Source organism: Acyrthosiphon pisum, chromosome A1 (assembly GCF_005508785.2).
Source record: "Acyrthosiphon pisum isolate AL4f chromosome A1, pea_aphid_22Mar2018_4r6ur, whole genome shotgun sequence".
NCBI lineage: Eukaryota > Metazoa > Arthropoda > Insecta > Hemiptera > Aphididae > Acyrthosiphon > Acyrthosiphon pisum.
The window spans coordinates 28,470,037-28,486,320 of NC_042494.1; the positions used below are offsets into that span (position 1 = coordinate 28,470,037).

Genomic DNA, 16,284 nt, shown 5'->3' on the forward strand with positions numbered 1-16,284 from the left:
AAATTATATTCTTAAACTTATCATTAGACATTATCAGTGGCGTATTTACAGGAGGGGGGATATAGGGGATAGATCCTCCCTTGACATTTTTTTTCTAAAGTTAAGTTTTCTTATTTTCTGTTATGCTCAATATGATATTACTTTTAAGTCTTTTAAATTTTCAATCCTTAGCTAGTCTTGTGGGATCTTGTCGCAATTGCATTCTTTAACTAGATTCACTTTCCCATCAAAAATATATTGTCGAAGAAAACCAAAGCCCCGAACGGTGGTGACGGACAAAAAAAAACACAAATTATTGTAATATCAATACAATCATATTGCTCCGCTCAGAATCTAAAATATATCGAATGGTTGATATTATGTTAAACAAAAAAATTAATAATTAGACAGGTAGTTTATGAATATACATTGTTAATTTTTCATTGTTTCATAGTATTGTGGCTCCAGGCTCATTCAGTTCGACTATTCGGGAATATTTATTTGGGTGAGTGGAAGTTCCTATGAAAAAACGAGAATACACGAGAGTACGAGACCTAGCAGGCATGACGAAATATTGTTAAAATAATAATGTTATTTCGTCATGAACTGACGTCTGCCTAGACAGTAGACAGTGTACTATAAAAAATTATGAGTAACGAGCAACGACCCTGATAACGAAAGATCAAACCACATAAAATGATAAAACTATCAAAATCTAAGTACCTAACCAAACTATTTCGAGATAAGGAATAGTGAATTCTGGACCCTGAATTGGACATTTGGAACACGACTCACTACTATTGTGACTATCGTGATTTGGACTAACTGTCTAAGCTTGGATAATTTATTAATTTATCAAGTAAAGCTTAACTTAAGAAGTAAATAGTAAATAGTAATTGATATTGTGATTTGAAATCACTTTTTTCTTGAATATTTTACAGAATTTAATTTTCAATTTTGTAATATGCCTCATTTCCGTTTGGAAACAAATGTTTCTAAGTCTAAAGTAACACCAGAAATATTGAAAAAGATTTCTACAGCCGTGGCCAAGACTCTTGGAAAACCGGAATCGGTAAATACTAAATACCTACCAAATGTTTATCACAGTAATTTTTTTTTTTACTTATTTTACACTCGTTTTATAGTATGTGGTTGTGACTATTGTGCCCGATCAACTTATGCATTGGGATGGAGATGATAAGCCCTGTGGTACTGCTACGTTAATGAGCATCGGTTCCCTAGGCGTTGAACAGAACAAGAAACATGCAGCTGTCTTGTATCCTCTTTTAAAAAAAGAGCTAGGCATACCAGATGACAGGTATATTTACTTAATTCATCTATCAGTGAAATAATTTAATAAATAATTATTGTTTCTAGATTATACATAACATTTTCGGACCAAAGTTCATCCAATGTTGGTTATTCTGGAACAACCTTTCAAACAATTTTAGGATAATAAATATAAGGAGAACAAAAAACTACACTACAATTTATGACTTTTTTACTTTTCGTTTCACCTTCTATGATTATCTAAGCTTTACAACCAAATCCAAAAAAAATTCAACAGATTTAAATTAAGAAAAATAAACATTTACATTGATTTATGGGTATTTGTTATTATTATTTATCCTTAATAATATTGTTGAAGGTTGCTAGCTGTATTTAAAGTTATTCATTATTACCTTTCCTTCCTAGAACAATATTTTCATTCTTTTACCTAATTAACACAGTCATAGGCGCAATTTAAACTTTTGACTTGGGGGGGCTGACAAGCAGACTAAGACAAGCAGACCATTGCAATATAGCATGTTAAAATTGTATGTTCTATGTTTTTTTTGGGTGGGGGACTTAGCCCCCCCAATCTGCGACTATGAACACAGTCAATCATATTTAAGTATACTGGTCATGGCACTAATAGTTTAATCGTAACGCTGGCCAAATTCTAGTACATTTAATTACGAGGTACAAGATACAATACTATTTGCAAGTGAAATTCTTTATTTCAGCTATATTTTTCAATAATAATTAATGAATATTTATATAATATAAATACTAAATTCCTAGGTACTATTACATTGTCATTGATTTTGTTGGTCCATGTTCAGTTTATTTACTAAATTAAATGATATTGTTTTGGTAAAACAACTTCACAAGACATTAATAACCACCTAACCTATGGTGGGGTTGCGGGTTAAACACATAAATCACATTGAAGGAGAAAGTGCACTCTGCACTAGGAAGTGATGTAAAGAATACTTTTAAAAATTATTTTAGTAATTACTCAAATACATTTTATTTCAAGTATTTAAGATACTACTGAAATACTTTAAATGTATAGTATTTCAAATACTACTCAAATCCTTTTCAAATAGGTTTGTAATCAACGTAATATAGACACAAGTAGGTTATTAATGATGTTTATTTATTTATTTAATAAATGTTTATTACATTTTAAAAACATTGTTTTCAACATTTCCATCGGTCATATTGCTTCTCTTCTTGGTCATGGTTGCACCACCCACACTAAATACAAGCTCCACTGAATCAAACACAATACCAAAGTATTCAATACAAAAAAAAATATTTAAAATACCATTGAAACTTCATACTGAAAGTATTTAAAAAGTTATTCAATACTTAAAAAAATATCTGAACACATTTACTTGAATACTTTATAGCACTGATGTCTGCTAGGCAATAATAATGCTTTAAGTTGCATCAACTTAAATCTTACATTTATTTTACTGTTTATTCGTTAGCTATTATTTGGGCCAGAATGTATGCATTAAGACACATAAAATATGAAGTTTTTGATGCATAAATACAAAATAAAAATACATTCATATTATTAAAGGTAAATATGTCAATAAAATCAAATATAAATTTAAAAAAATAATAATGAGTATGTATTTCATAGATAAAAAAATAGCATTTATTAAAAGTAAAAACTTATTTAAATAAAATATATTTGATGTGTACCAGCGTGAAGGTATCAAAAATATTTAAACTGCCGCTTATCTTATAGATGAATCTTCAACTGAAAGTCCCTAAATTTAAATTTTCAACCCATTCACTCATTTCCCTAATTATCATTTTATTAATTTACAGTATCCATAATTCTTTGACAGTTTATATGTAAATTATTGTTGCAAAAATAATTATATTATAACTTTTAGCTTCATTTTTACTATATTTTAAATATGTAACTTATATTAATTTATTCAGAAATGTACAATCAACAATAGAGCTGTATTTTCCCTGAATATTAAAGTATATAGATAAACAATATAATCTACAAATAGTTATGAAACATAGATTCTTATTCATAATTTTATTCTTCTGTCAAATATTTAAAAATATGCATTTTGGGCTTTAATGGCTTCATAAATATTTATTTTACTAGCAAAATACTTGGTTTTTCAATTGTTACAATGCATTAATCAAAATAAAAAAATAATAAAATATTAGTTGATAATGTGTGGATTTTTTTGAAAAAGTACAAGCACTTTTGAGTCATCGACAGGAAATAAATATTAAATTAGTATTTTATTTGTCATAGTTTAAGATGTCATTTGTTTTAAAGTAATAAATGATTATCATTACAAATGTTAAGTTGCATGATAAATTAATGTGATAAGAAGTTGGTAAATTAGCTATAATTAAATAACAATGAAATTAGTTTTTTCAATAATAATAATTGTTCAATCAAACCAATTTATTTAACACATTTGAGATTATATTTTAAAATCAGACACATTAATTTTCTTTATATAATATAATATATAGTATAAAACAAATTATAATTGAACATGAAAGCAATACATTTAATTAATGCACAAGTCTATCAAAAGTGTTTTAAAATATAATAATTCAATAAGTGTTTATTGTATTTTAACAACACAAGTATAAAATTATTACAGAGACCTGTATAATAAATATTTGAGTATAACTTTTTTTTGGTTTTAACATTATCATGACTAATTTGTTTAAAAAAAAAAAAACAAAATACACAAATTGTAGGAATACAAACAAAATGACGCTACCAGGGAAAGAAGATAGGTGATAAGCAGATTCAGTCTTTTCTTGTTCTGCGCTTCCTTGGAGATGATGGTACTTGATCTTCATTAGTTTGATCAGCCTCTACATCAACCTTTATAATTAGAAGAAAATTTTAATAACTATGTTAAGTCCAGTGCTTGACTTGGAAAAGAAACAGTGAAGGTACTCTGATGACACATACAACATTTGCATCCCTACATAATATAATACTGGGTAGTCTCTTTGGGCCCCACAACTCCCCTTTTACACTCTTGAACATATTACCACAAACCAACGTAACTTATTCTACTAAGTACTTTCAATGGTGTGTTGGTATACACCTTTTGGACGCGATTGAATCTTAGGTGTCAATGATATTAAGTCAATAAAAATTGTTTAAACGCCTGCGTTCTCCTCTAAACCATACTGCCACTCTGGCCCAAGAGGGAAAATATTGAGGTTTAAATGAAAAGATTGCGATGAGTCCTAATTATCACCAAAGACATATGAATGTCTATAATTATCCTGCATAAATGTATTTCTGTATCAGATACACATTATTGTATACACATTTTGTGAATAGTTTTTTTTTTCAAAATAAAACCTAAATAAAGTACTATCTCATGTGTCCTAATTTGAAAAAAAATAGGGGGTACACTAGAATATTTCAAAATTTAGTTGAGGCCAAAGTCCTCCATCAATCACTGATATTAATTTAAAATTATCTTAACATAATATTATTTAATTGTTAGTAGCACATACATTTTCTTCATCATCATCAGCACTTTTACTATCAACTTCTTCATCTTCTTTTATATCTGCTTCGTGTTCTTCATCAGATGCTTCTGCTTCTACGTCAGGTACAGGCTCATCAGTTTTCTTACTCGATTCATTTAAAGAAGTCTTTTCCTATTTTAATAAGAAAGATAAATAATATGTGCTTAAGGGAATTGAAAAAAGGTAATTTTACGGTGGAAGAAAAATTACTTTTGATGTGCAGCAGGTTATAACTATTAATACAACAGTTACTGCAATAACAACTACATACACAGCCCACAACCATGGGTTCTCATTGGTATATCTAATTACAGCTCCAAATACACTTTCCTAATTAAGAAAATACAAATTTGTTAAAATACAATAAAATAAGGACAGGTATTAATTCATAATTACAGGTAGGTATATTTGATATACTTAATGGGAAAGTACAAATAGATATAAAGAACTACTCATTAGTTACTTAATTAGTAACTAACTACCTTTAAATATCTTTGTGTCAAATATGATAAATAAATGATCACAGGTATAGAACAATAAATTAAATAACATAACCATAATCCTGGCTTATAATTCATATTCTTGAGAACTCTGCCCCAAAATGTACCCTATAATATATATGTAGATATTTTTGTTTGTTTTCAAATTATTTTTATTACTACAATGTAAAGGTATTAATTGACTTTTTAGATTTAAAATTTATATTAAATATTACCGATTCGTGAGATACATTCTTCTTTTTCAGTGACCATGTTACTTCTGACCATTTTTCAGCATGTACCTCATCATCTGCTATTACGACATTATCAAAATAAATTTTGTCTGAAATAGACCACAATTCAAAACCAACAGCACCCTATAATAATACACAGGAATTATGTTTATTTATTTATGCACAATTTACATAATGACCTTTAACATATTACACAAAAAATGTAATTATTCATTATTTAAGTAATTTTTAGTTTTGTGTTTTGAGGTGAAACTTCTCTACAGAGAATACAATCTTGAAAAGTGTGTAATATTATGCTTTTATTCTCAAGACACAAAATTAATAGTAATGCATACTACATCTAACCAGGGGTGTCTGAACGTTCCATAATGTCAGTAGTATACATATGTGCACAGAGCGCATAACTTATGGCGAATAGTCATTGTGTGATTTCTTTTTTAAAAATTATTAGTTTTTCAGAGTCAAATTGTGAAATGTTTGGAATGCACAAATTAAAATAAGTTGCTTTTATAAACTAAATACTTTAAAGGTTAAGTTACACAAAATCACAAAAATTTACTCAGACGTGAGTGCAGTTGGTTTATAAATTATAAGTGAAATTAATTATTATTCTGTACTAAAATATTGTTTGTATAACATTATGTAATTAAGTTAATTAAGCAAACTGTTATTTGTGTATGAAATGTATCATAATAAATTAAAAATACTTACAATAGGTGAAGATTTAAGTGGATTTTTATCATAAAAGTAATCAGGATTATGTATAAGCCGAGGAGTCCACTTTCCACGATAGTTTGGATTGTCTGTTAATGGCTGCTTCCATTTGCCTTTGTACTTTGGATTTTTCATTAATGGTCTTGACCAAGGTCCACAACCTGAACGATCTTCACATTTTGGATTATTAATTAAAGGGGGTTCCCATTCTCCATCCATTTCATTATCCCTTTAAGTAAATCAAATTTATTAATAATTCAATATCACATACAGATTATAATCATTTTAATTTACTTCAATTGACCAAGTAAGTAGGTACTATGTATCATTTATACATAGTACTTATTTTATGGGTTTGTCCAAATTTTATTTTAAATATATTAATCTATTGAATAAAATATTAACTGATACTTACCAATCAGTGGGTTTAACTGCTGCTGTATCAGGAATGTGAGTGGGTTCTTCTTCCAACCAATCGTCTGGCATAGAAGAAGATTCATCGGGAATACTTTCAGGTTCGCTTTCATCCCAATCATCTGGTTTAACAGCACTTTCATCAGGAATCTTACTTCTTTCATCCCAATCTTCAGGTTTTACATCGTTCTTATCAACTATTTCTTTTGGTGGGTTAATTGGTGGATTAAAATCATCTTCTGATAGTAAATCTCCTTCATATTGCAACTACAAACAATAATAAATCAAACTTAATAATAACATTTTTAGAATAACTTACTTCTTGGTCTAAAAAGAATGAATATGAGTTGTCTGGTTTAACAACTAAGGTAAACAAATGAGGTTGGTGGTCAGTAAATACAGATTCTTCAGTTTTTAATTTTAAACAGTGTTTTTCAGTAATTGTATTGTTTCTAGGATTTTTATGCCTAATTATAAAATGCACTTTGGAAGTTGGTCCACATTTATCTGGGCCAAACATAATCGAATAAGGAGTTTTATCATTAAACTGAGTTAAATCCTTAATATGAGGGCCATCAGTAAGCAACTTTAAATATGCTCCACCACAAGTATGTGGCTTTTGAAAAGCTACTTCATATTGAATAACTAGAGTTTTTCCACCATCAAACTTGAATGGTTTATCAAGTTTTGATGAAATAGCTGCATGACGACTCTCTGATGCTAAAACTAGACCTCTGTCACCTTTCAGCGGGAATCTTTCTAATTCTTCAATATTCCATTTACCTAATAATATAAATAGTTACAATGATTAAAAAATACATGAAATAATTAACACATAGGTATCTACAATTTGATATTTTATTCAATTTTTATGGTATTGAATATTATTCCATATTTTGTTATTTAGCCATTTAATCCCAAACACTTTTTTTTAGATTTCTTGAGGTATATTTTGGAAAACTGTCTCCCTCATTTTAAAGGTTAAACAAAGAATATTGTTATGAAAAATTACTTAATAGGTAACTTAAGCTAATAATTTTTAAATGAAAAATAATTAGAGTCTAGAGATTGGTTTGTATGTATTTTTATTTTATTTTTAATTTCGTAGGTAGTGATAAATATATAGAATATAGATAGATAATATTATAATATTTATAGACATAAATTAATTATTAACTTTTCTAGTATTATAAACTACTTATTGGCCGTGGTGTGCTGTCTTGTTTTAATTAAAGTGTGTAAATAAATATAATATTTATAAAAAATTCCAGGCGTGTGCAAAAAAACAATAAAACATTTATTAATATATATTATAATAAGCAGTTTACCATCATATTGAGCTAGTTCCTCATCAACATCTGGCTTCTTGGAATTAGATTTAATCCATTTTGTGTCCAATAATGATGGATTGTCGAAATTTTCGGCCAGGTACACGCCTACTTTGCTCGCAGTTGGGCTGGTGTAAGGCACCGATTCTACGCTTACATCACTCTGGGGAAACGTACACGAATTAGGTAAAAATGTTGAATTAGTTGTAGAAAATACTCGTTGCTTACCGGCGCTTGTTCTTCGCCGAATGCCAAATGCACGACCAGCACTGCTATGCATGCCAGTAGTTTAATTTTGGCCATTGATATCTGCTCAAAACGGACAATACAATGTGTATGAAAAACAATTATATATCAGAAAATGGGCGACAAAAAGCACGAGAACCAATGAACAAAACTTACTCACACGGTTACAGTCGCAGATCGCAGAGACTAGACGATTTTCCACCCAAATAGTCAAATGTCAATCGGTGACACTCAAATCGTATATTCGTACTATGGTCTATGATAATGAGGAAACCTACGTAACACCACGAATCCAGTAATCTGTGACAGGGGTTTCGGCTGCGGAAAATGACAAGACAGAAATAATATATTAATATTACTGGACCGGCATATTGCCGCAGTGTGTGCAACTTACCGTGTTCAGCGATGAATGACTATGCCACTATGGCGATGGTGATGATGATGATGATGATGATGATGATGTTATTGATATTTCCCCCACCTTCCCGCTCTTTTTTCTAAATTTTTCTAAATCATAACGAAAATTATTTTGAAATTTATAACCGTACCCCGGAACTCGCGCGCTTCAAAAATTTGTTTTATATTGCCCCCCTGATAAGTTGGATATGTTGCTATTATACTGCCCAATAAATGAGAATAATATTTTTAATTAAAATTTTTTAGTTTTTCCCGATGCCGCCCGCTGCCGTTGTTGTCCGCACTGTTGTCGTGACATCATAGGCGTACCTCTAACACACCGCGGCTGTTCGGCTGTTTGATTCTCACGTTTAAATACGAATCGCGATCATTGTTTACTACTCGGCAGCCGAGACCGCCGCCGACTCTACGATCAAAATATAGGCAGCCTTTTCGCGGTGTTTAGAACAATATGTAGCCTCCGAATTTCCAGCATTTTGACACCATCTGTCGTCGTTGATTGCCCAAACCCTCCGAGTCACGATGACGGCCAGCACGGACGCGGCTGCGGCATTACCCACCACGAAGGTGATACAGGTGACGAATATCGCACCGCAGGCCACCAAGGATCAAATGCAAACGCTGTTCGGTTGCATTGGCAAGATCGAGGACATCAGACTGTACCCGCAGATACGTGACGTGTCTGTACCTGTCCAGTCTCGTATATGTTACGTCAAGTATTTCGACTCGCTGTGCGTAGCCGTCGCACAACATCTCACTAACACCGTGTTCATCGACCGAGCACTCATCGTCACGCCCTATCAATCCTCGGTTGGCGACATACCAGATGAATACAGGGCGCTGGACATTGCTAACCAAGCGAACATCGTGCCTGGATTATATCCTTCTGACCCCAAGTTGCCGGCGCACGTCGTCAATCAAATCGAAGGCATTCCTCCGAATCAGGTAATTGTCACTAACGATCCGGTGTTAGCGTCCAATGGCTTACCTCCGTACCCACAATTGCCAATCACTTATGATTCTAGACGAATTGAAGAAATTAGGCGTACCTTGGCTGCCATTAACGTGGACGAAAATGTGACTGACGATGAACTTATAGGTTTTTTCCAAAAAGCTGGTGATGTCAAGTATGTTAGATGGTGTAGTAGAGAAAACGATATTACTCGTTATGCTCTTGTAGAATATTCGGAACAAGCTAGTGTTATAGCTGGATTAAAACTCAATGGAGTACAACTCGGCTCCCGTCCAGTTCAAGTGACACATGCCACTCAAGCAATTGCTAAACCAATGGCCAAAAGTAATGAAGCAGCCCAAAGAGAAATTGAAGAAGCTATGACTAGAGTTAAAGAAGCTCAAAGTTTGATTTCTGCAGCTATTGATCCTGTCATTGGGATCTTATCTAAAGACAAAAAGCATGGTCATTCTCATCGTAGGTCAAGATCTAGATCACATGGTAGGAGTCGACGTAGGTCATCATCTAGATCACGTAGAGGACATTCACGCTCTCGTAGAAGACGGTCAAGATCACGTTCTAAAAGGCGATCTAGATCAAGGAAAAGGTACAGGAGTCCTAACCGACGTTCTAGAGATAGAAAAAGGTCACGGTCCAGGAAAAAGTCTAGATCTAGGGATAGAAAACGTAAAACATCCAGAGATAGGCGAAGATCAAGATCTAAATCAAAGTCTAAGTCTAAGTCTAAGTCTAGACGTCGCTCAAGATCTAGAAGTCATAAAAAAGATAAGAAATATTCTTCTAAACGAAAAGAAGATAAATCTGAAAAACGAAAAGAAAAGGACAAAAAAAAAGAAAACACCCCACCTGTTGTACTAGAAGTTGAGAAAAAAAATAAATCTGCGACACCTGAAAAAGAGAAATCTAGGTCAGCTACACCACCAAGAAGTAATTCTAGGAGCCCACGATCATCTAGTAAATCACCAAGGAGAAGTAGCTCATCTGGTAGAGGAAAGACATCTGAATTAGTTAAAAGCCGTTCGTCTAGTCATATTAGACGAACATTGTCTCCGAAAAGATCTAGGACAAGAACTCCGCTTCGTAAGCGGGTTAGCAGGTCTCCTCGCAGAAGTCGGACACCTAAGAAACGCTCTAGGAAATCAAATTCATCGCAAAGACGTACTCGAAAACGTAGTGCAAGTCGTCATAAGTCACGTTCGCCTACCGAAAAACGACATAGACGTACACGTTCACCCATACGTAGATCACCATCTCCCAGATCGCCTCCTCCTAGAAGAGTTACTAGAACTCCCCCATCTAAAAGTCCTCAGTCTCCTGCTAGATCTGTATCCAGGTCACCTCCAGTAAGGGGTAAGAGAAGCACATCTGACAGCAGAAAAAGAAGTGAGTCAGTAACCCGTAAAAGAAGTTTATCAGTAGATAGAAGCAGAAGAAGTATGTCGATTGATCATAAATCCCGATCAGAAAGTAAAAGTAGAAGCCATACTCCTGGCTCAGCAAGGAGTAGGTCACCTGGATGGAGAAAAAGTGAATCCGCATCGCCACCACCAAATAGACGAAGTACTTCTTAAACCTTATAATCTTAAATTTTTTTTATTATGTACTTGTAACCATGTACACAATTTATTTTAATTATCCAATTACATTAATTAAGCATGATGTACTTATGCTTTAATTTAATATAAATATATATATGTATTTCGTATCTGATGTATATTATATACAATTATATTTAGTTTTCTTTTTATATGTTTGTTCCTGTCCTAGTTTAAATTCTGTACTATCTAAAAATAAGAAAATTCAAAACAGTGAATGTAGTGATGTTCATTAAAATGTATCCTATGTACTGAAAATATTAAAAATATATTGTAGGACGTAGGTATAAATACGTCTTGAATTGGAGTTAACAACTAAAAAATAATATTGTGAGTGTTTACATGCAATATAATATTACATAGATACAATTTATTTAAGTATATCATCTAAAGCATTTTTGGAGGGCCACTTTAAAAATTCATCAAGTTAGTCCAAATTACTACAATCTATAGTGAATCACATTATAACTAAAAATGGTTATTTAATGGTGATTACTAATTAAAGCTCAACAATAGTTTCTTAAAAAAAAACGATCTTGTCTTAATTGAAAAATGTTTTATTTAAAATTATTAGTTATAATTATTTTTACATAATATTTATTAAATAATAACATTCAAAGCACAAATTTAATAAACTTAGATTTCAGTTTGGTTTAATGCTGATTCTGAGGCACTATTAACTTTTCTAGTTAAAATATTTAATGCTTCTAAGAAAATTAAACTTGGATCCATTGCTCCGACTGATTCAATTGTAACTGAAAATTAAGAATAATGTTAATTGTTAGTCCATGCCTTGCCAAACAATTTTAAACATAAGTAATTATTTGTATAAATTATGGTAAGTGCAAAATTTAGTTAATAATATGTTACCAATTATTAGTTTTTTTTTTTAATAATAGCCTAGGTATAATCTTTAAATACAATAACATGACTATCTATATTTTAAAGCAAAATTTGAGTAATGGTTTAAAATTATTTTAAACTTGTAACTATTTTATTTTCAAATTGAAAGAATTATCACTGAATAATTATTGAGTTTTTTGTAACAAATGTTAAAAATAATTTACTACTGCTCTATGAATGGTATAATTAACATTGACACTGAATGTTGCATATGAGTTATTAATTGTTTTTCTACAAAATAAACAAAATTCTTTAATATTATTTATTTGTATATTTTAAATCTTTAAATTTACAAAATGTGTGCGCACAAGTATAGCCTATATTTATGGAATTTAATGGGCGCTATTCTATAAATGTTAAAGATAAAGTGATTATAGTGAATAGTGTTTTTTAGAATCTAGTATAAACATTGCAGAATTTATTTTAATAAGATAATTGGGGATAATATTATTTTTAGTTTCTCATACTGATTATGAATGATAAAAAAAACTATTTATGGTAAAATAAGGTATCTGTGACACGAAATTGAAACTTCAAACTTTGAATGCTTATTTTTGTTGAAGATGATGTAATTAAAGATTTAATATGATTGACTTTGAAAAGTAATTAAACAAATGTTAGTTTCTAATTATTAAGAATTAACAATAATGTATTTTCTATTAACTTAATCGATCTGTCTCCAATAATAACAACTTGAAAAATTAAATTACATTCTTATAAAAATATTATCTGCATGATAAAAATTAAATACATATAGGTAAGGATATAAATTAATAAGTAAATAAATTGTTCTGTTAAGTTTAAATTTTTGATTTTGAAACTAAATAATAAAATTATTTATTTAAGAAATTGGAAACGGTGATTTTCTGTCTTTTTCTAAAACACATGGAACATAGGGACTTAGACGGGGTTTTCATTCCGAAGTACCCATTGATCTAGTACAGCGATATAAATTCTAAAAACATATTTTAAATTGTTGTCATGTCTATTTGAGATTGACTTTCCCACATTTTTGATTTTATCCCCCTAAATTCTAAAAAAATGTACACCAAAAAGGAATTTAAATATTTAAATTATTGGAGAAAATAATACCAATGAATTAAAAATGCAAGAAAGGTGATCTCAAGAAGACTTGACGATAAATTCAAATCTGTTTTAAGAATTCTTAACGCTTTACTAGACCAATTGATATGTTGGAATGAAAATACGTCTAAATTCCTATGTTCCACGTATGTTAGACAACAACAGAAAATCACTGCTCTTAAATTCTGAAAAAAAAGTGGCAAAAAGTGCAATTTTCTATAAAACAAAATGTGACTTGTTTCACGTTAGTATCATACAATTTTTTGCACAAATAGATTTATAGTTTAAAATTCCTATAAATTATTTGCATAATATGTAAATAATTAAAATTTATTGACTAAGAACCAGACTACAAAACTTACATATAAAATGGTCCTGAATTTTGGAAAGTAAAATTTTATTATCAAACTGTTTGTATCTAAATACATTCCTGGAACTATTATCTTTTCGGGAATCTTCTACAAATGCAATAAGGACACCTAAAAACAATAATTTGATTTATTAAAAAAAAAATAATAATTAGTTTTTATAAAATAAATACATACCTTTAACACTTTTCAATCCAATGACACCCTTGGGAAAGCATGATTGTAGTAATACTGCATCATTTCCTTTAATTTCATCAAGTAATTTAATATTTGGCATCATTCTATACCAGGCTGTGCCTAAATATCCAAAATACAACAAATCATTTTATTTATATATTAATATAAAAATAAAGTGATCTACCAAACATATTAATCATAAAAATAAAAATAAGAAAAAAATTATTTGAACATTTATCTCCTTTTTTTTGTTGTAATCAACAAAGTTGCCAGAACTTCTTGCAAATTATTTAATTTAACTTCTACTTAATACACAATAGGTACTTACAAACACTTTGAAATTTAGCATGGTCTTTAGGTATCCCTTTGACAGCAAACATTTTAAGTTCAATTTCCTGTCCTGGTCTTAACTTTGCGATGAGAATATCATCACTAATTATTCCAACATCTTTTTCCGTGAAAATATCTTTTTGGTTGCCCAATGGCAACCATTTTATGTGTTTTGCGTAAACTAAAATTATTTCAAGTCTCAAAAAAGAATATATATGATTCTAATAAAAACAAAAGAAGGTAAATAGATAACTAATAACTACTCTGCTGTACAGTAGGTGTTAAGTGAATCCAGTTATCAATTCACAGTAACGTAGCCTTAAATCAAAGATGATTCCTAAAATTTGAAAATTTTATACTTCAGAGTATAAGATATAATGATATACGTAAAAGTTTTAAGTGTTAAGTCACCACGAATAATATTTTGAATAAAAAAAATAAAGGAAATTGTTATTATTTGTTTAAATATGTAATTTCGAGCAAATTTGAACTTGGTCAATAAAATAATAGTTTTTGTACATCTAAAATGTTTTGGTTCCAGAAAGAACTACTTACGAAGAACCTTGTGTTCATTTTTAAATCTTAAATAGGAATGAATGTTTAACATTTTATGAATTTTTAACTACAAGTAATATGCAAATTGTTATCAAAGTTATAAACTTAAAATGAAAATTATTATTGATATATGCTAACAATTTTAACGTAGAAATAAGTTGAGCGTATATCAATAATAATTTTCATTTTAAGTTATAATAAAAACTCTGAGGAACCTAGTATTACATTTTCAAGCTTTTACAACCAGTAAAAATGTTTTTATCGACATGCATGGAAAATAAACTAAAAATGTCAAATATCTATAAAATATAAATAGCTTAAGAGGATGCTACACCCGTGCGTGTTGTCTCAGTCGTAAATATGTAAAACATAGTAAAAACTGTTTTGCATGGAAAAGAACCAAGAAGGTCACAGTCATAACACTCATAACCAAGAAATGGAATTTTCACAACATAAAAAGAGAACTTCGGTGGTGAAATATTGTTTTTATTTTTTCGATATTGAAACTACAAAAAAGTAATAGATTTTGAAACAATAAAAACTTTTTTCGTATAAGTAATATCAAAAAAATAAAAACAATATTTCACAGATAATATTCTGAACTATATTTTTTATCAATTTGAAGTTTTAACTAGGACTGGCAGTATTTAAAATGTTGATACCAGTATCCCGTATTTGTTTTTACTGATATCTATACGGTATTACTGGTTGTATGGTATTTTTGGTAATTATCAAAAATACCATAGCTTTGGTAAATTTTAGTACATAATTTAATTTAGTGTTTAAAAGTTTCCAACCTAGGATAGGGCTATTATATTATATCATAACAATTATATAAAAATAATAAGCAAATCAAATGAAATTTTTATGAGCATTTGAAATTCATGTTTTTACAAGATTGGATATTCACTTTATTTCTCATGTAGCGATTTTCTTATTTTATTGTAATTCAAAAACCTATAACTGTAGATACATAACAATTTTACTGAATGTTTGTATTTTCATTTTCTATACACCATAAATATGTTGACTCTTTTTGAGCTGTTTACGGATAATTTCAAATTTCAATTTTATTTTCTACAAATATCAATAAAATTTTATTTGTAGGACCAAAAATCGTGAAAATTTAAAATAAGGTTCCTGATATATTTCAACAATAGCAGTTGAAAAATATTTTTAAAAAAGGCACATTTTTTTTATAAGCATTTAAAGTTTTAATTTGGACAAAAATTTATAAAATGTTCAACTTTTATAGCTAAGCGTAAATAAGTTATTAGTGATGGGCGGCAACGAATAATAACTATCGAATTATTCGATAGTTTTTCCAAATAAGTTATTCAAATAATCGACAAATCATTCGAATTTATTATTCGATTACGAAAATTATTCGAGTTTTTTATTATTCGATTACAAAAATTATTCGAGTATTTCTTATTCGAATAATTTTTATTCAAATAATTAAAGATATTCGAAAATAAATTAATAATTGTTAGTTGAATAAAAATTAATAACTGTTCGATAATGAATCGTTTGAAATCCTTAATTAATTGGGTTCAAGAAGAGTTTACAGTTACAATTAACGGTGATTACACTTCCAATAAATAAACCTTCAATTGTATTTACTATCCAAATTATTATATATACCTATATTATA

General features: G+C 29.6%; 4 protein-coding genes across 6 annotated transcripts in view; 2 read left to right on the top strand and 2 right to left on the bottom strand.

Annotated features, from left to right (window-relative positions):
* Positions 1 to 679: 679 nt before the first annotated feature.
* LOC100161225 (macrophage migration inhibitory factor-like) lies at positions 680 to 1,583 on the top strand. 2 transcript variants are annotated; one of them, XM_008185797.3, is made up of 4 exons: positions 680 to 838; positions 921 to 1,051; positions 1,125 to 1,297; positions 1,357 to 1,583. In XM_008185797.3, exons 2-4 carry the CDS (start codon positions 944 to 946, stop codon positions 1,433 to 1,435), a joined length of 360 nt encoding a protein of 119 aa, XP_008184019.1. In that variant the 5' UTR covers positions 680 to 838; positions 921 to 943; the 3' UTR covers positions 1,436 to 1,583.
* A 2,071-nt stretch (positions 1,584 to 3,654) lies between these two features.
* Positions 3,655 to 8,642, bottom strand: LOC100163271 (calnexin). 2 transcript variants are annotated; one of them, XM_008185813.2, is made up of 11 exons: positions 8,624 to 8,642; positions 8,386 to 8,547; positions 8,212 to 8,292; positions 7,984 to 8,146; positions 6,975 to 7,438; positions 6,657 to 6,922; positions 6,239 to 6,470; positions 5,510 to 5,650; positions 5,005 to 5,124; positions 4,780 to 4,926; positions 3,655 to 4,129 (listed from the first exon to the last, which is right to left on the bottom strand). In XM_008185813.2, exons 3-11 carry the CDS (start codon positions 8,284 to 8,286, stop codon positions 4,052 to 4,054), a joined length of 1,686 nt encoding a protein of 561 aa, XP_008184035.1. In that variant the 5' UTR covers positions 8,287 to 8,292; positions 8,386 to 8,547; positions 8,624 to 8,642; the 3' UTR covers positions 3,655 to 4,051. The 2 variants fall into 2 exon arrangements, with proteins under 2 accessions (XP_008184035.1, XP_008184036.1); XM_008185814.2 differs by having other exon boundaries at positions 8,390 to 8,547; positions 8,624 to 8,641.
* Positions 8,643 to 8,785: 143 nt separating this feature from the next.
* On the top strand, positions 8,786 to 11,355 carry LOC100161931 (probable splicing factor, arginine/serine-rich 7). Its single transcript, XM_008185812.3, has one exon. The coding sequence runs from the start codon at positions 9,169 to 9,171 to the stop codon at positions 11,188 to 11,190; it is 2,022 nt and encodes a 673-aa protein (XP_008184034.1). The 5' UTR covers positions 8,786 to 9,168; the 3' UTR covers positions 11,191 to 11,355.
* Positions 11,356 to 11,750: 395 nt separating this feature from the next.
* LOC100165347 (DNA-directed RNA polymerases I and III subunit RPAC1) overlaps positions 11,751 to 16,284 on the bottom strand; it is a 6,792-nt gene continuing 2,258 nt past the window's right edge. Inside the window, exons 6-9 of the mRNA XM_001945870.5 lie at positions 14,074 to 14,256; positions 13,746 to 13,865; positions 13,563 to 13,679; positions 11,751 to 11,969 (exon numbers count right to left, since the gene is read on the bottom strand). Of these exons, the coding sequence (XP_001945905.1) occupies positions 11,851 to 11,969; positions 13,563 to 13,679; positions 13,746 to 13,865; positions 14,074 to 14,256 (539 nt within the window). The 3' untranslated portion in view covers positions 11,751 to 11,850. The remainder of the gene's footprint in view (positions 11,970 to 13,562; positions 13,680 to 13,745; positions 13,866 to 14,073; positions 14,257 to 16,284) is intronic.

What these genes read in the sequence shown, in the direction of transcription:
- LOC100161225 (XM_008185797.3), top strand. Translation starts at nt 944, where the DNA reads ATGCCTCATTTCCGTTTGGAAACAAATGTTTCTAAGTCTAAAGTAACA. An exon ending in CTCTTGGAAAACCGGAATCG is followed by an intron (nt 1,052 to 1,124) that starts GTAAATACTAAA and finishes CTCGTTTTATAG; the next exon opens with TATGTGGTTGTGACTATTGT. An exon ending in CTAGGCATACCAGATGACAG is followed by an intron (nt 1,298 to 1,356) that starts GTATATTTACTT and finishes TATTGTTTCTAG; the next exon opens with ATTATACATAACATTTTCGG.
- LOC100161931 (XM_008185812.3), top strand. Translation starts at nt 9,169, where the DNA reads ATGACGGCCAGCACGGACGCGGCTGCGGCATTACCCACCACGAAGGTG.
- LOC100163271 (XM_008185813.2), bottom strand. Translation starts at nt 8,286, where the DNA reads ATGGCCAAAATTAAACTACTGGCATGCATAGCAGTGCTGGTCGTGCAT. An exon ending in TCGGCGAAGAACAAGCGCCG is followed by an intron (nt 8,147 to 8,211) that starts GTAAGCAACGAG and finishes ACGTTTCCCCAG; the next exon opens with AGTGATGTAAGCGTAGAATC. An exon ending in GGAACTAGCTCAATATGATG is followed by an intron (nt 7,439 to 7,983) that starts GTAAACTGCTTA and finishes TTATATTATTAG; the next exon opens with GTAAATGGAATATTGAAGAA.